Here is a 19577-nt window from a genome sequence, read left to right as displayed (position 1 = left end):
GCAATTATCCCCTACCATCTAGAGACGTTCCAGTGCCTATTGGATCCCACTTCATGTGGACTTTGGACACTGGACCTCCTTGAGTGTTTAAAGGCTCTGGCAATGGAGAAGCTGTTGTTGGATCTATAATTATCTTAAATGTTGAGCTATTTTATGAGTTGCTTAGGAGCTCCTAGTTTTATAACCACCCAAATGAGGATGGGTTCCCCTTCTGAGTCTGGTTCCTCTCAAGGTTTCTTCCTCATAACATCTAAGGGAGTTTTTGCACACCCTTCACCTTAACTGTTAAATTCTGTAAAGCTGCTTTGAGACAATGTCTGTTGTGAAAAGCGCTATAGAAATAAAATTGACTTGACTTGACTCCTGTATCCAAAGACATGCTACATACAATTGTGTGCCTCCAAATTTGTGGTAACAGTTTGAGAGGAATGACATATGGCTGTAAAGGTCAGGTGTCGATATACTTTTGTCCATATAGTGCATGCTAAAAAGTGGAGTCCCCTACTGAGCAAAATATGGACGGTGTCCTCAGTTTTACTTGTTCTGCGTTCTTCCTGTTGGCTGTAAAGTATTCCAAGAATTTCATCCACCCCATCTAATGAGCCTTTTTTTATTGCAGGAGGTGAGTCATTTTATTTAACAGATACAGGCAGCTGGTTAACTATAATTCTCAGCAAATACATCAGATACTTCTTTCAATGTCAAAAGCACACGTTCCAAGAATTTGCAAAATGCCATATAGGATGGTTAGGAACTTGGGAATTCTTCTGTGAATCAAATCACGGTGTGTGTTGCCATCGGAAAGGACGGACAAACCATCAGAGAGGCTCAAGTCTCAAAAAGACACTCGACTCTGCTTTCTTCCTGCCGGCTAAGATACACTGAAGGTACAATTCTGGACAAATCTGTACTGAATAAATTTTTTTCCGTATTTCAATTCAGTTTGTTCCCAAGGGCATTTGCTTACCGATATTACTCTACATACTGATCCCATAGGCAACATTTTACCATAGCTATCACCTAACTAGCGGCTGCTAAGCTAGCTTTGTTTTTCTTAAACAAAACCGAAATAGGATTTCAGTGTTCAAATCATGAAAATGCAATTTAAAAAATAATAAAATCCTATCAAAATCGGACCCTACGGTCACACTCCAGAGGAATCAATGATCTCTGCTACTTCCTCCCAACCTTTATTTTTCCCTATAATGGACATTATAGGGTACACATTTTGACAGGTGACCAAATATGTCAGTATAAAAAACAATCAATCACACAGGCAATAGAGGCAGTGAGAGGAATCGGACAAGCGAATCATTCGGATTTTAACGCATCATGCATCATTTGTTGAATTGTCGCTTGTGGCTGTCACTGAAATTGCGCTTCCGTATCGCCCTCTTGCAAAAAAAAAAGAGTGATTGTTTGTTGTTCTAAACTTTAAAAAATGTAGCTGATGTAGAAAATAAATTTTTTTCTCTCCATTATGGCCTTCTGTCCACACTGAGACGATGTTGAACGCTCTCCAAAGTGGAAAAATTTGAAAACGCCGTTTCATGTCCCAGTGTGGACTGTATAAACGGAGGCTTTTTAAAAAACGAGGACGCGTTTTTCCTTATGTGATGCAGTCACGTGCCCGGTTTAGCGACGTCTTACGTTTTACTCATGCGCAGTACAGGGACATACGCGTTTTCCGAAGTTTCTGTGTGCGACTTTTAGGAAACGATTGAAATGTGTGAGTGGAGTGTTTTTAAGCCACACTTACACATTTTCATTTAAAATCGCATTCTGTTCACACTGAGACGCTTTTGCATTTAACGGAAACGTGGCTTTTTGAAAGCGCCTTCTAAATTGGATAAATTTGAGTTTTAGCGTCGCAGTGCACACTGTGAAAACTTTCGAAACCGATGTTGCATGCTTAGTCATTGCCGTGACTTTTCAAAGAGCCAAAATGTAAATACGGTAAACACCAGGCAAAAATGACGTAGGTCAAATCGGGGTTTTTTTTTTTACGATTTGCGCGAACGCGGTACAGGGATGTAAGCGTTTTCCGACATTTAAGTGTGGCAACTTTTGGAAAACTACTAAAAACTAAAGAGTAAACACGAAGCGTTTTTAGAATTCCATTTCCAAATATATGCAGATTAGCGTAGACGTAGCCTAACAGTACATGATACTGATATATAGCTAATAAATTAGTAGTTCTGCTAATCATATGGCACAGATTCCAAGAATTAGCCATTAAATACATTCAAACTATTTAAGAAAACTGAAAACAATAGCATGAAACTCTTTTCTTTGCATATCCCACATAGAATCTGCCATGAGTCAACATGCTAGCCAAAGAAAAGATTTAGGGTCAAGGGTCATGCACAATAGCCATCGCTTGGCAGCGCTGGGGCTTGAACTTCACCTTCTGATCAGTAACCCAGAACATTACCACTTGAGCCAGTGCTGCTTCTAAACATCACATGCGCCACTGCATGGTGCTTTTACAGTTCTTTCTGTTGGTCTAGTTTGACTTACAGATGAGGATATGCTGGTAAGTGGAGAAAATAAAAGATTTCCAGAGCCCCAAAGAAATGCTTTATGAGAGGAACTTTTCGTTTATGCCGTCAGCAGTGTTAATGGTGCTACGTATCAATTATTTATAGCTCCACCTCAGGCAGGTAACCGAAGTATGCCCTTCTACCTCTGCGCTTCATCTAGTTTTGCTTTTTTTTATAAGCTATAAGCGTCCTGAGCACTCTTTTGATCTGTCTTCGTCTTTTCTTTTTTATCCTCAATCCGTTTTATTTACACACACAGCAGGCGACGCGTACAACACGCTCAAGAAGTTCGTGCACGTCTTCCTTAATTCGAACTCTGTTTTCTTTACCTTCTGTTTTCGATCTGCTATTTTTTTGGTGTTTCTGTGAGTTTTTTTGACACCGTGCAGTATTGATTGTCATAAGCACAGACATGTAATCAAAGCACTTCTCTTTCTCTCTCCGATGACTCTGCCCCTCTGTTCCACTCCTGTGTTGTGGCACTAGGAGTGTGTGTTGCTGTGTATTTATAATCCAGACTGTGCAAGTGTGTGCACTTTAAAAAGTATATCATAGATGCGTTTTGCCTCGAGTGAGTTCTTCACTAACAAAGAAAACGACGGTCTCAAAGGATAAAAAGGATAGACGTAGTGAAAAGAAAACCCTTTATGGAAATTAAGAAGAAACCCTGAGAGGAACAAGTGTAAAAACATGGCCCCAGTGTCCCGCAATGTAAGGTGGGATTGCAGTACGAAGATCCGAAGTACATAATACAAAAAAATGCCAAACTTTTTACACTTTTCTGGTTTGCCACACATTAGCAACAGTCTGAAACCATTCAGCAGGGCGTTCATATACAGTGAGGAAAATAAGTATTTGAACACTCTGCTATTTTGCAAGTTCTCCCACTTAGAAATCATGGAGGGGTCTGAAATTGTCATCGTAGGTGCATGTCCACTGTGAGAGACATAATCAAAAAAAAAAATCCAGAAATCACAATGTATGATTTTTTTTTACTATTTATTTGTATGATACAGCTGCAAATAAGTATTTGAACACCTGTCTATCAGCTAGAATTCTGACCCTCAAAGACCTGTTAGTCTGCCTTTAAAATGTCCACCTCCACTACATTTATTATCCTAAATTAGATGCACCTGTTTGAGGTCGTTAGCTGCATAAAGACAATTTCAGACCCCTCCATGGTTTCTAAGTGGGAGAACTTGCAAAATAGCAGGGTGTTCAAATACTTATTTTTCTCACTGTATGTAGCTAGAAAATGTTTTAGAATATTCTGGAGCTTGTTAGATGCTTCTACCATCAAAGTCACATTCAATATAGAGTTTGGTTCAATGTTGACCCGAAATATCTAAATATAAAACACAGTAAAAGACGCACAATGGTATAAGCTTCTTGGCAAGGCTCTACACATTTCAACAAAACACACAACTGACACTGACAAAAGTTTGTGGACAGCTAGAGGGGCGTTAGTAAAGTCAGGTACTGATGTAGGTGAGGTGAAGAGGTCTGGGGTGCAGCCAGTGCTCCAATTCATTAGGGATGATAAGATTATATAAGTCGACATAAAAGTTAACGATGTGAACCACTGGTTTAAAAAAGTGGGCATCGGAAATAATCTGATTTATCATTTAAGTAATTATTAGTAGATGCGCTTTACTTTTATTATTCAGACAGTAACTAACCAATTTGTTACCAATATTTAATATGTAGATTGATTTCTCTTTGCTATGCTGTTTCTCGGGGGGGGGGGGGGGGGGGGGGCGTTTTCTCAGCACCACCGCTGCTAAAAAGGCATGGCCTGACAGTCACATTGACTACAGATTAACATGGCAGAGGTAGAGCTGTAACTTACTGGAGACAGAACAGAAAAAGGACGTCTGTTTTTTTTTAAATATTTTTTCTTTTTGCACTATAAAGGCATGTTTGTGAAAGGGTCATGCGTTAGAAGGCAGAAGTCACTTAAGTAAATAGATGATTTGCTGTCTGTCTAAATCAAAGCAATATAAGTGAACTATCAGTACCATATTGGATATAATAACCGAATTGAATAGCATCATAATTTTTCCAATGCATCACATTGTGTTGAATTGTAATCGAATTGCGCTGCATCACAATAGGGTTGGCTATGCATCAAGACGCGAATGTATCGGCCTCAGTTATGAAGATAATACTCCTACAATTCATCCAAAAGGTGTTCAATAGGGTTGAGGTCAGAGCTCTATATCAGGCAACTCATGTAACACTGTAGCTTAAGAGCACTCTGTACCTCTGTCAAACCCTTCATGTACACCAGTAGCCTGATGTGATGCCAGCACAAGAATTTTACACCCTTTACCTGCTGTGTCTCCTCTCAACTACTGATGTAATCATAATGATTTAATAGTGCTTTTTCTACAATTCTTCGAGTTCATATACTCATGCTGGATACAAAGCCCTGTTTGCCTTCACTTTTCTAAACCTGTAATAGCATATAATCACACAATCCAGTGTTATCCAGGCTGAATATAGATATACTAGTTATAGAAGTCAGTTCTGGAACATTCTGATAAATTCCCAGTATAATACGCAAACCTAACCTTTCGAAAAACTTTGAAAATCTGAGAATTTTGCTTACGGATTGCGACTCCTGAGTTTCCTCTAGTTCCTCTCAGGTTGTCGTTCTCATGTTGTGTCAGCAAGGTTTTTTCTCTCAACTGTCCTTTCTTTCTCATCAAGTACCAAGATCCAGATTTCTAAATTAAAAAAAAGGGTATTGTGACAGTGTCAGTTGCTGAGGTGCTATTCAAATATAATTGATTACAAATGAAGGAATGAATGAGAAAGCAAAACAAGGTCTAGGTGAAATGACTCTCTCTAGGTCATCGGACTCTTTCCATCTCTGTCTCTCTCAGAGATTGCTGACCTGTGTTGTAACCCAAGACTTGCAGTACACAGTCTGTTCTTTTACTCATTCTGGATGAGACTCTGTTTCCGTTGGAAGGCAGTGTTTCAACAGACTTTAGAAAATGGATAAAAGGATTGTTTGCTGAATGTATGTATATGTATGTATGTATGTTCTATAGCACTTTTCACAATGGAGATTGTCTCAAAGCAGCTTTACAGAATGTAAGAATTATAGAACAAAAATTTAAATATAAATGAATTATGGCGACTGTGGCAAGGAAAAACTCCCTTAGATGGTATGAGGGGAAAAAAACAGACTTAAAATGGGAACCCATCTTCATTTGGGCGACACCAAGAGTGTGATTATTAATCATAAAAACTCTGGAGAGTGAGAAATATTGTAAACACTAGAGTGTGTGACTATGAGACCTTATTAACTTTTATACAGTCAGTTGGAGTTGTGGAACCATGTACTCCTGAGACAAGGTGCTCCTAAAGAGTAGCTAGCTAATGCTAGGAGATTCGCCATTAGAAGATTGGTCAATTGTGGGCATGAAGGGATACAATAATACTCAAACATGATATGGCATTGAAGTAATGTAAGTTCGGAATTAACAAGACATTCTGACACAAAGCAGGTTGGATTCAAGGTGTTGGTAATGACTTTTGGTCCTGCCATAGCTACCTCGTGGTATCAAGATTAATCAGACCTACGTTTTCTAGTCTTCACCTCAAGATTTAACGTGTCATGCAATGCATTTCTGTTTGCCACAATTGTACAGAAAGGTAATCTGAATTGCTGTAGCCTTTGATTCAGTTTGAAGCCAGGCATTTCTGCCTGCACAGCTGCTACTCACTGGTTGTTTTGTTTCATTGCACCATTCTGAGAAAACTCCAGAGACTGTTGTGCTTAAAAAAAACCCAGGAGATCAACATTTAAAGAAATATTTAAACCAGCCCATCTGCTACCAACAAGCATGTCACAATCGAAATCACTGAGACTACGTTTTTCCCTCATACTAACATCTGAAGTGAATTACCTGAAGCTACTCGCCTGTATTTGCATGATTTTATGCATTGCATTGCTGTCGCACAATTGGCTCATTAAGTAGTGCTCAGTGAGTGTATACACTGTCTTCAGCCACTAGAGGATCAAATGGAAGGTTGTTAGCCATCAACATAATCACTTTTCTTCATACTGATTAACTGATAAAGTCCAATAAGAGATCAGATTTAATAGTGCTCCTAGACAATAGGTAATCTTTGTGAGTAAAAGAGATGATGCTAAAACAACTATCCCATAGAATTATGGGTATTTATGAGAAAATCAGAAAGGATTGAGGAACTTATCTTTTCATATATACCTGTCATGGATCCATTGGAATTGTCAAGTGCAGGGCAGAGTTGCTAGATTGGATGAATTTCCCTCCAGGACCCTTGTAATCACACTGGATTGGGAAGAAATTGCTTGAGCCTGGAAGACTGACAGAGTTAAAGTCCAGGCTGATTTACAATCAAATGCTGTCCTGGAGGCGCTGCCATGTAGGGAAGCAAGTACGATTTTTATATTCTTGATTATGTAATACATCCATAATTACATATTTTATATTTACAATAACCACGCAGGGCCTGCTTTGTAATTGTTCATTTGCATTAAGAATATTAAGGTTTCCAACAAGGGATGAGAATTTCATTCAATTTTATGGTAACTTTGGTACAAGTTCAAGAGTCAAGACAAGAATCAAATTGTGCAAATTGCACAACAACAAAAAAAGTCAAAGCAGCTTGGGTAAGAGGAGTCTCCGGATCGACCTCTGGTACGTAACCAAAATGGACTTTGAAATCCATCGTTTGATTGACATTACAAAATGACCAAACACACCACAGCCCTGTGACTTTGGTACCTGATTGCTCCCAGATTGATCCTGAGCTTGGCTTTTTCTCTGTATGAAGTTTCTGTCTTGACTGACACTGTTTACGTTGGTAGAACTTCCCGATCTGTCTTCAACATTTTTTTTTCCCATTTAGACCTAAAAGCCTGTTCTTCTCACTGTCAAATATAAACTGAGAAATTTTTTTTAAAGCTAAATTAAGTGAGGAGTTAATATCCTCACATTGAACTTTTTGGATGATAAGCCTGTTGCCTATCAATAAAACATGAGATTTCAACCGCAAAGCCTTAAAAAATTCCTTTATGATTTAAATATTTCGTTGGTGATCTCTAGCTGTCAGGAAAAGTCAAATCGGCAATGGGATGGATGGTTTAAAGCTTTTCCCAAGTAATGTGTCAAAACTTTTTTTTTTTATTCTCTTTAAAGCCGAATGCATTGAAGACCAACAAAACATTATTTAAGTCTCTTTTGATTTCTAAGCTTTGATTGTGGCCTGTATTAAATAGTAAATTAGAACTAAGTATATTATTTAAAACACAGCACATGAGGCTAAGTTTGTGTGTGTGTGTGTTTGTGTGTGTGGGGAGCAGTTTGCTAAGCTAAATGCCTTACATCGCTTTTCCTTTAGCTATAAAAAGGCGTGTGAAATGTATATTTAAACACTTGGCAGCACCAGTGGTACAGTAAGTGTGGATTATGTGCCTCAGTGTGTGAGTGTGATATGGTTTGGATGTGTGCATTTTGTGGCTAAAGTCTCCGGTGGCTTGTTGGTTCGGAATGCTGGAATGCTGACCGGGGCAGGAGTGCTTTCTTTTATAGCTGTGTATAGTCTCATTTGTGTGAAGTATAAGTGCACTGTGAGAGGAGGCACTAGTGGATCAAGGGTGTGGAATGAGGTTCTGTATCTGTGAATGGACCAATGATGTGTTGTGTTCTGAAAAAGTATCACTTAATTATGAAATATAAGTATATTTGGTGGCAATGGAAATCACAGTTCTTTTATGTGTATTAGACAATTATGTAGCAGCAATACAAGAATAAATATCAAAATAGAGAAATATATGATCTTTGATCTCTGGTTAATGCTGCCAGATATGTTGGATTGAGTATTTTGAAAACGTAGCTGTGCTGGTTGGAGATGAAAAAGCAAGACACGATTCTAATCGCAGCTTAAAGTATGGGTCGATAACCAGAACGGGTTATTACAGGCAACGGATGGAGGTCGAATGCAGGCATGGCTTGAATGAAAACAATTTCTGCATGGCGAGTGATCAAACGGGTGCTGAGGGGAACTTTTATGAATTAGCGAGTAGAGAGACATACTGATTAATGACTTCTGCAGATAAAGGCACAGGAATGATGGCCTTGGGAAAGCAGGAGGGCAAAACAGGAAACTTTTACAGAGCAGGGCACTTGAGAAATGACCTCAGTGCAACAAAGCATTGCGACAAAGTCCTAGGAGACGTCCTCTCCAGTGTTAAGAGGTCGAATAGCGATGTCCTCACCAAAGCTATGAGGTCTTTGTGGGTGTCCTGACGCAAGCTGAAAGTGATGTCATCCACCGAGTCAAGAGTTAGAGCTATGACATCATCTGCAACACCAATAGACAAAGTCTCATGGTTAGGATTTGTTTTTTGAGCTACTCTAGACTTCCTGTCAGCTATAACCAGTCTGGCTTTTCTTCTCTCATCAAGAAGACTTTGAATTATCCTTAACTACACATTATCCTTTCTCTGCACATCACACCTATATTCCTTGGTCTTAGCCATTGGGAAGATTGAGCTTGGTGTATTGTTACCTCATATTCACTAAGCCAGGTGTATGAAAACATTTAAATTGTCAATGGGAAAATACTTCAAATATATATTACTCTTAAGAATTCATAGGGGTGCCAATAATTATGGCAGACATATATTCACCAACGATTTTTGTCAAAAATGTTGGGATTTCCACGAAAGGTTTTTGCTCATATTTACCGAGGGTGCAAACATTAGTGGAGTGCATTGTATATACACTATATGAGCAAAAGTTTGTGGACACCCGAAAGTAATATCGGTATGTGCTTTTTGAGCATCCCGTTCCACATTTAGTCCCCATTTGCAGTTATAATAACTTCCACTCTTCTAGTAAGATGTTCCACTATATTATGTTGGGATTTCTGCTCATTGCAGTCAGCATTCCAATTCATTCCAAAAGTGTTTAATAAGGATGAGTTCAGAGCTCTGTAGGAGGCCACTAAAGATCTTCCACTCCAACCCATGTCAAGCATATCTTCATGGAGCCAGCTTTGTGCACAGAGGCGTCCTCATGCTGGAACAGCTTTCGATCTTTGAGTTCAATTTCAAGGGAAAAACGTCATGCGACCGCATCCAAAGGCATCCTATTAAATTGTGTGCCTCCAATTTTGTGGTAACAATTTAGGGAAAGAACCACATATGGCTAAAAATATTCAAATGTCCTTAATATTATATATTTTCATGATGTACTGTAGCATACATATAGGATTTAGCATTAGTACTAGATATCATTACACTATTATACTACTGTGTGCTATCTATATGGACTATACATTTCCAAATACTGTAATTTATTACAATCAAAATCCACTAGTATGTCAATGCAACAGTATACGGTACAGGACAATTCAGTGTTATATAAATATACCGCATTTTAGATCATATCAGTCTTGAAATGAGTTTCTGAAAGTTGAGCTTACCTGCAGGCGTGACTCACATTCGCAAGCCCATTATTATCCACAGACTACAGTGTCACCTGCAGCAGAAGATGTTTCTTTCAGGGTTCTTTCACTTTACATGAGGAAATTATACACTCAGCGCTTGCATTACCCTAAAATGCAAACAATCTCCTCATACACTGAGGCACCGGTGCTGAATGACGTTATTTATAATATGAAGTGTTCAAGACTTTAACGGAGTGTATGACTGTGTTTCTTGGCTGCCCTCAGTGCTGATATATACATATATATATTTTTTTTGTTGTTGTTGAAACCATGTAGTATCTATAATCTACGAAAATTAAACCACAATTTTTTTCCCCTAACACATTCCAAACAGACACTGAAACAAAACTTACTTGTAAGCCATCTAGGCTGACAAAGCATGCCGCTTTATTTAGCACCTTCATCCTGCAGTAACAGCATTTATAGCTCGGAGCAATCTGTCTCCGAACAGAACTCCAGACAATTCAGGTGAATTATGAAATGGGTTTGTGGCTTGGAAGATAAAGCTTTTCCCACTGGTGGCTTTGATTACAGGATCGGGCCGTGGTTAAAAGGAACGTGTTTCTAAAATCTCTGTACCTTCGTCCAATTAATAAGAACGAGAACATTTTTTTTGAAGGCAGAGTGGATTGAGTTTTAAAAAGTTTATTAGACCTAACGTAATAAAAGCAGTATTTTAAGACCGAGAGCCGAATTTATTATCCAGTCTGTCTGTTGAATGGATTTTTTTGAATGCACGCCTCATACGGAACAATTCGGTACACTTTATCCTATAATACAAAGATAGACAGACAAACAGGCAGACAGGCATATACACTTTATAAATAAATGTTTGTGGACACCTAGCTATATGGTTGGTATTTGCTTTTTGAGCATCCCATTTCACATTTAGACCCCATTCGCTTATATAATAGCCTCCACTCTTCTGGGAAGACGATTGAGATTTATAGCAGGACACTCAAGATCTACTCCAACCCATTATTACAGCCTTCTTTCTAGCACAAATGTCTTTATATAGTTACATAATATCTAACCTAACAAATCTTACGCACGTTTCATCTTAATCTACAATTCTTTTGGCAAGTCTACTGATCACATTGGAGATCATTTTGCAATCAACTACACAGATTTATTTCTGATTTAAATCACTATATCAAAATTCAGTGGGTTGAAAGTTTAAATACAGTATGTAGACTCCATTCATAGTCTGAACGTTGCTTTAATAACAGAAATTGATGCAATGGTTTAAAAAAAAACTCTAATTTGCCAAGGATTTGCAGCTATATACAGGCTTTAAAGACAAAGTGCCTCTTTATCCTTAATATCATGGAAAAATCCAAACAACTCTAATATATATATATATATATATATATATATATATATATATATATATATATATATATATATATATATATATATACACTATATTTCCAAAAGTATTGGGTCACCTGACCTTTCCTGCTATATGTGTGTTTGATTCTTTTCCAAACTGTTACCACAATGCTCAAGGCACTCAATTGTATGGGACGTCTTTAGGTACTCTGTAATCAAATTTTGCATTCACTTAAACTTGGGGAAACCCAAAAACTGTTCCAGCATGGCCATGCCCCTGTTTACAAAGTGAGCTCCTTGAAGATCTGGTTTACATGCTTTGGAGAGGAAGATCTTGAGTGGCCTGCTATAGAGCTCTGATCTCCTTCCTACCGAAAACCTTTGGGATGATTGTAAACGCTGACTGCACCTACAGATCTTGTCACCTACATCAGTACCTGCCTTTTGTAACACCCTTGTGGCTGATGAACATAATTATCCACAAGCACACTACAAAATCTAGTGGAACATCTTCCCAGAAGAGTGGAGGGAATTATAAGAGAGAATTGGGATGAAAATGCTACAAAAATATATATATATATATATATATATATATATATATATATATATATATATATATATATATATATATATATATATCATTATTATTTAGTCAGGTTCCTCCTCAGGATTATGTCAAAGGTATGCCCAAGCGTGAAGCGTGGTGGTGGTGGAAGCATGTTTAGTGGAATTCTGCTAGAAAGCGACTGGTAAACTTCTGAAAATCGATATCAGGAGGAAAGTGAAGTATCTAGAATCTCTAACATTCTTCCGAACTTTCAAGTGGTTTAAAGGCAACAAACTATCGGAGTGGTCAACATAAAGCTCTGACCTGAATCTCAGAAAATGTGTGGGCATAACAGAAAATATATGTCAGAGCAAAGGAGGGCTTAGCAATCAAAAAGCAATTTCAGTGTGGAAAAAGTTTTAGTGTCAAACTAAAAAACTAAAAAAAATCAACTCTAAATAGCGATTATTTTTCTATGACCTTTAAAAATGACACAATAACGGATTTAAAATAGGAAATGAAGGACTTGAGCCTAAATGTAATAAACGTTCTGCTAAGGACATGAGATTAATGTCTAAGGAGAATAAGTTGCTGGCTAATGGTGAAAGTGAACATTTATGGCATTTGGCAGACATCTTTATTCAGACCTGGCAGAAATGACGAGTCTATTAATGAATACACAGTGGGTCAGGGACTAAGCTACTGTCCTTTGTGCTCATTTAAGTACCTTGTGAACATGTAGATCTGTAGGTTCGGTTAAAGAAAGTCTGCGATTCGGCTTTTGAGGCATCTAGGGGAAGTTTTTTTCCGTGCCAGAACATAGAAGGGCCTTGATGCATTGCTAGATGATCGGCAAGATTGCGAAGCAGTGTGGTTTATGAAAAGTCCTTTGGAAGAACTTAACACTCAATCCGAACACTTTTAGTTATTATGAAACGGATTTTCTTCTAAGATTGTCCCCATTTCATCCTGTCCAGTTTTCCCAGGCTTCTAAAAAGGTCCCCCCCCCCACCAGTGTGTTGGATTTGTGCTAATGTATTTTTTTGTGCTAAAAGCATTTGACATGCTACCTAGCAGAAAATATGAGTTTAATACAGTTGCTGTATATGGTATAAGTGGATACTTTGGTGCATATAAAACGTTGCAGAATAAAATATATGAACATTAAATTGAAATTGCAGAGATTTTGTATTAGAAGACACCAGACCTTGTTCCCCAGCATGGAACCTCCTTGGCCACTATATTAAATGCTACTTCATATCTTCCTATCAGTTGGCAATGAAATTCATCACTGTGGATGTTGAAAGCACAACTTACCCAGCAGGCATTTCTGCAGTCCGACTCCGTTTTCTTCTAGAAATATGGGACGAATCTTTTTTTTAAAGCAAGCGCAATAAAACATCAGCGTGTGATCGTCGGTGTTTCAGATTGTGTTTTATTCCTCTGTACAGCAGGTGATGAAACTTTTAGCTAATTTAGAAACGTTAACACAAGACGACTGTACACGGTACAACGTAAACAGATCGTACAAAGTGAAGCCAAATAGCTTCCGGAGCTAAAACGTCCTCTGCCTTTTATCAACATGGACATTATAATTTGGATTACATTTCACAGAAGAGCAATGTACAGGCCTAAGGATTTCAAATGAATTGTGCTGAATGTATTGGGAAAACATTTATACCACTGCGCTGCTGAATTCTCAAATCTGGTCTGAAAGGCATGGATTCGTTTTCCTATAGCAGCAGATTGGAAGGGAACGGCGGCTATGATTCGGATCCCAGGTTTCTATTCCGTGTGCTCGGTTCGATACAGCATGCGTTCTACAGCAACGGTCGATTCACAGTGATTTTGAAGAGCTAATAATAAACAGAAAAATGTTGCATTAGTTAACAAAAGAAAAATAACTGGCAGGATTTATTTCACATTGATGGGATTGATCGGAAAATTGTGCTTTCGGATTTCTCTCTAACATGATCGAATGCTTTGGGAGCATCTGATTACAGTTCGAACCGGTTCTAATTAGTCTTGTGGATGTTCCACCGTCTAGAAAACGGTTTAAAAGCACTCCTTTGTTAACAAATTGAAAATGATAATCATGGCCAGACTGCAGTGGTATGAATGGAATGAAACCCTGTAAACAGCATGAAGGGTCTCCCTTCCTTTACCATATTGCACACAAAGCATGGAGGGTGACAGAAGAACTGAGATGATGCACATCGATTGCGTCCTTGGAGTCTTGGGAGCCACAGTCTATAGCTTTATTTCCCAAAAAAACCTTCACAACAGGACAGCCTGGAGTTATGTAACGAACGAGAAAAGCAGCTTACCCCTGCTGTACGGCCTGTGCTTCAATGTGAAGTTTGGCACTTCTCCCCGAACCTCTCGCAGAGCAGCCGATGTATACCATGACCCTGAGCGGGACACCACGCTCACTCAAGATGAATGGATGAATGAAGTGCTGTATTCGGCCGCGTGCTTTCAGCGGTCTCTTACGATTATTACTTGTCATGCAGTGTGACACGCCCCTAATAAAATCCTGACTGGATTCTGGCACACACAAAACGATAAACGTGTCAGATTAAACGCAGATAATATAGACCTTCGATTACTACATCCATGGTCAGGTCATCAGTGTGAACCGAAACATTCTGGAAAAGTGAGCTTGATGTAATAAGGATCTATTTTCTGTCCATTCGCTCGGTCCATTTTTTTGCATAATCCTATGCCACGCTCCTATGCATGGTCTTTAAATGTGTTTATGCCAGATCCTTTCTTTTTTATGCCAGCTGTCTGCTGTTAATTAAAGAATTAAACTGGCAGTGATGATAATTAATTATAATGATTTTAATGGCAGTGAGCAATCATGTATTATGAACTATGGCGACGCCTACTTTTTGAGTTATTTCGCCCTTCTTGTGCCGTAGATTGGGGTCTGAAACGAACAAACAAATCGACCAGAACACAATCACTACATTAGCAGCTGTGTGAACATGACGGGCGAGACAGATTAAAAAAAAACCCACACACACATACAGACAGACTGTGGGCACTTCAACATTTGGAATAAGCTCCAGACTGAACACTGAGAGAAAAATACTAATATTGCACTCGTTTTCTTTTGCATGTAAGGCCGTCGGAGCAAACGGGTCACGTAAGGCCGCGTCCCATTTTTAAATTTTTTTTTAAGTCTGTTAGTCGGATTAGCGATGAAATGGCTGATCCCTTTTTTTTCTGGGGTGAGTCACATCGGTCCGTACAAATCCCCCGTGATATTGCGCATCAGTTTCTCGTTCGGGTTCCGTGTAGATCCTTGTTGCTTGGGAGGCCGGTGTAACGGTACACTTCCTCCTTGCTCGTTAAGACGCCTTAAATAGTTAATTGCACGTTTCGCTTTACGTACACAGCAAAATCCACGGGACTGATTCTTGTAACTGACATATTCGTTGTTGATTGAAATGTTGCACTGGTGCAATACAATTACATCATCAGCAGTGTAGCTTTAATGCTTGGGAGGGCAACAGTGAAATGGACAGATGCCTCCTGATGTATGAATGCAAACAAACAAACAATAAATAAGATTTGTGAATGAATTCCAATGTTCTTCCGATTGTAAAATAATGCCCACAGCACTGAATTACTGCCCTTTCGCCTGTTTACTTGTCTGCGGACACGACGCCTGGTTTCACCGAACCTTTTTAACCCTTTCAGCCTGCAGTGTGAACCAGGATTTACAGCATCGCAGTGTTTCTGGTCCTCGAAAAACTTTTTCTGTAGTCGATCTTATAGGGCTGAAAGGACCATAAAAGCCACTTGACTTGATTGAATATCCCATTAAACCCTAAAGTGCTTGTGTTGAGTCTTAACTCTTAAGGTATGAAATGAACATGTACAGAAACCTCAGCGACGCAAACAGCTTTCAATCCAGTGTAAAAAATAAACAAATATTTGGATTTTTCAAGCCTTATATTACATTACAATATATACAGACTGCAAGGTTTTAATTCTACATTCAGTATAATTGTTCATATTAATATTAATAATAATAATAATAATAATAATAATGCATTTTTACTGTATTATCCTACTAATTACTTTATTTATTTATTTATTATAATCTACATATATGTTATAGTGTATTTATATATTTAGACTATTTTTTAAATGAATAAAATTAACATTAAAGGCTATAAAGATATGTATAGGTTAATGCTCTGTAAATGTTTTGCATTCAATTCTTATATATTGCATATGATGATGATGATGATGATGATGATGATGATGAGAAGTGGCTGTTACAGGTTTTTGCACGCTGTTGGATTTTGCTGTGTATTTCCGCCACTGCTGACTCTCTCCTCACTTGTTGCGCGCGACCTCAGCGGATTCCGTTCCTGCTGAAAGGACTGAGTCTTCCCAGGCTTATTTCCGCCGAGTCCGTGACCACGACATCCTCATCTTCCTCTTCCTCTTCCTCCTGGCGCGAGAGCTGAGAAATCCGGTCGAACGTGTCCTCGTGGTCGGTGCACTCCACCACATTGGGGATGATGTTCACATAGGCGTCGGCGATCTCCTTGTGCACCAGCGTGTCGTGGTTGTAGGACACGAACTCGTTGCTGATGTTCACAGTCTCCACCGGCGTCTTGGCGCACAGGCGCCGGCAGCCCAGCAGGCTCGCGAACGCTCTCCGGAACTCGGCGTTGAACGCGTAGATCACAGGGTTGAGAGACGAGTTTGTCCAGCCGAACCACACGAACACGTCGAAGGTCGTCTCGCTGACGCAGGGCAGGCCGGCACGCCGGTCACCGCTGCTCTCGCGGCGTCTCGCGCAAAACGGCACCATGCAGTTGAGGATGAAGAACGGAAGCCAGCAGCACACGAACACGCCCATGATCACGGACAGGGTCTTTAGCACTTTGGTTTCGCGGTTGATGGAGGTCTTCAAACTGCTGTGCTGTTGCTGCTGCTGCTGGCACACGAGCGCGCGGCTGCCGCTCCTGCAGCTCTGCGCGTGCTCCGCGGCGCGCTCGAGCGACGCGATTCGGCCTATCTGCATCTGCGCGATCCGGTAGATGCGAGTGTATGTGACGATCATGATCGCCACGGGGATGTAGAAGCTCACGAGCGATGAGGAGATGGCGTACTCGCGGTTCAAACTCGAGTCGCAGTTGTTCTGCTCAGCGTCGGTGAGCGCGCGCGCCGTGGCGCCGGTGCCGTTAAACCCTCGCACGATCTCCGCTCCGCCGCTGGCCTTGTGCCAGTTCAGCTGGATCGGTATGAACGAGATGAGCACGGACAGAGTCCACGTGACGCCGATCATGACGAACGCGGCGCGCTGGGTCATCTTGCGCTCGTACCGGAAGGGGCTCGAGATGGCCCAGTACCTGTCCACGCTGATCACGCACAGGTTGAGGATGCTCGCCGTGGAACACATGATGTCAAACGTGACCCAGATGTCACAGAAGGCGCCGAACGGCCAGAACCCGGCGACTTCCGCCACGGCTTTCCATGGCATGACGAGCACGGCCACGAGAAGGTCGGACACCGCGAGGGACACGATAAACGTGTTGGTGACCTTGGAGCGCAGGTGGCGGAAGCGCAGCACGGCCGCGCACACCAGCACGTTGCCGAAGAGAGTGCACAGCACGAGCGCCGAGAGCGCGCATCCGGTGAGCGCGCGCAGCGCCAGGTCGCGGCGGCCGCCGCCGTCGCCGTCCTCCTCGTCCGCCTCGCTCCGGTTCCGCATGGCCACGGCGCAACGGGGTCAGGTGAGCGCGCGCAGCGGGTGCAGCGGCGGCGCCGCGGCGTGCGTTCCGCTTCCAGAGGCGAGCGCGCGCCTGGGCAGTCCGGCAGCCGCCCATGCCATTGTTCTAAATTTTAATTATTTTCATGCAAAAAAAAAAAAAAGTCACAGCAGAGTTTGTTTAATTCCACGAGAAAGAGTTTCCGTGCCACCTCTCTGCTCTGAGCGCGCGCGAACTGAGAAACATATCCGCTTCACAAAAAGAGAGAGAGGGAGAGGGGAGGGATGGAATCGAGAGAGAGAGAGAGAGAGAGAGAGAGAGAGAGAGAGAGAGAGAGAGAGAGTTAAAATATAGAGCTGGGGAGAGAGGGTGAAAGGGAAGACAGAGATGGAGAAAAAACAGAAAGAGATAAAAGAAGGACAGAGCGAGAAGGAGAGAGGGACAGAAAGTGTTTGCACAAAATAAATTGTGTATCATTCTTTTGTTAATATGTCAAATATTTATCTACGCAAAGCTGTTTTAAAAAATCTACCAAAATTTTGAAGACCACTCTGAGGGTGGTTCCACGTGAACTGCCTAAAGATCCAGCTTTACTGAGCAACTCCAGAACTTTGGGGATGGATTTGGACTGTAATTAATAGAAACGCTCCGGCCCAGGACGGCGGTTGAACCTCGACTGTAACGAATGGACGAGGATGGGTTCCATTTTTCTTCTTAATAATATCTCCTGGAGTTTTGATTTGCCACGGTTCCCACGGCTTTGCTCATAAATTTTATAACATTTTTATTTCTGTAAAAGCTGCATTTGGACAACAATGTCCATTGTTTAAAGCACTATACATAAAACAGAACTAAACCGAATTTAGATCTTCCACTCCAACCCATGTAAACCATATCTTCACCCTTCACAGGGGTTCGGTCATGCTGGAACAGGTTTGGGACCCTTGTTCAAGTTGGAAATTTCATGCTAGCATGTCCATACAATTGCATGCCTCAAATTTTGTGGGAAGAGTTTGGGGAGGAATCACATAAGGCTGGAAAAGTCAGGTGTCTCATCTGTCCAGGGTCTCCTGCATCTAAAGAAAATGGACAACTTTGGTCCAAAGAAGGAACTGTGGTGAGTAGAAAAATGTCTCAGCATGCACATAATAAAACCTTAAGGTGGCTGAGCAACAACTGACCACAATCAGTTCCAAGTAGGATAAAAATATTTTCAAAAAATTATATATATTTTTTTATCCTAACTACTAATTTTTTTGCATAAACGTTCATGAGAAAGAATTTAGGTTCGATCCATTCATAACAAGCTCGATAAATCGATCCCGCGCTCAAGTGTCAAAAGTCTGATGATTTTTATAGCAACCTCCAGGAGCTTACGTTTTTATTTAGATAAAAGAACAGGCTCTGTTGCCATGGAGACGACATCTAGTGCTCATCTTCTTAAATCCACCCCCCCCCCTTCCACCCCCTATGATCCTTGGAGAAATGTTTGCCCCGCAGAACTTCCTTTTTTGTGAGTGGAGACGTGAAACAATTCCGCACTCCTCCAAGCAGGTTCATAAGTTAATATTTGTTCCTTTATCCGCTTTACCAATGATTTTTGGAGCTCGCTGTGCCTTCGTCCATGAACCTGCCACACTGAGGACCTCCTCCGCAACCATGTGTAAAGATTTCTGGCACACCAGGCGACAAGGGTCTCGAGTAGGTTAAATTTCATTCGTCTGTTTAGTGAAGAGTAAAGACAACATCAGGTCTCGTATTCATCAGTGTGGCACGGCTAGCACGCCGCAGTGATCACACAAACACACACACACACACACACACACACACACACACACACACACACACACACACACACACACACACACACACACACACACAGAGTACAGGTTCATTGATTAAATA

General features: G+C 40.7%; 1 protein-coding gene and 1 long non-coding RNA gene across 2 annotated transcripts in view; both read right to left on the bottom strand.

Moving 5' to 3' along the window:
• Nucleotides 1-19577, bottom strand: part of LOC310739848 — a 125767-nt gene that overhangs the window by 87911 nt on the left and 18279 nt on the right. The window lies entirely within an intron of this gene.
• On the bottom strand, nucleotides 13353-19389 carry drd5a (dopamine receptor D5a). Its single transcript, XM_083566060.1, has 2 exons — nucleotides 18525-19389; nucleotides 13353-18176 (listed from the first exon to the last, which is right to left on the bottom strand). Exon 2 carries the CDS (start codon nucleotides 17672-17674, stop codon nucleotides 16307-16309), a length of 1368 nt encoding a protein of 455 aa, XP_083422186.1. The 5' UTR covers nucleotides 17675-18176; nucleotides 18525-19389; the 3' UTR covers nucleotides 13353-16306.

This window comes from Silurus aristotelis (assembly GCF_946808225.1).
Source record: "Silurus aristotelis genome assembly, chromosome: 17".
Taxonomy (NCBI): Eukaryota; Metazoa; Chordata; class Actinopteri; order Siluriformes; family Siluridae; genus Silurus; species Silurus aristotelis.
Note: the sequence above shows the minus strand (reverse complement) of the source record. Positions and strands in the feature narration are given on the sequence as shown.

What these genes read in the sequence shown, in the direction of transcription:
- drd5a (XM_083566060.1), bottom strand. Translation starts at nt 17,674, where the DNA reads ATGCGGAACCGGAGCGAGGCGGACGAGGAGGACGGCGACGGCGGCGGC.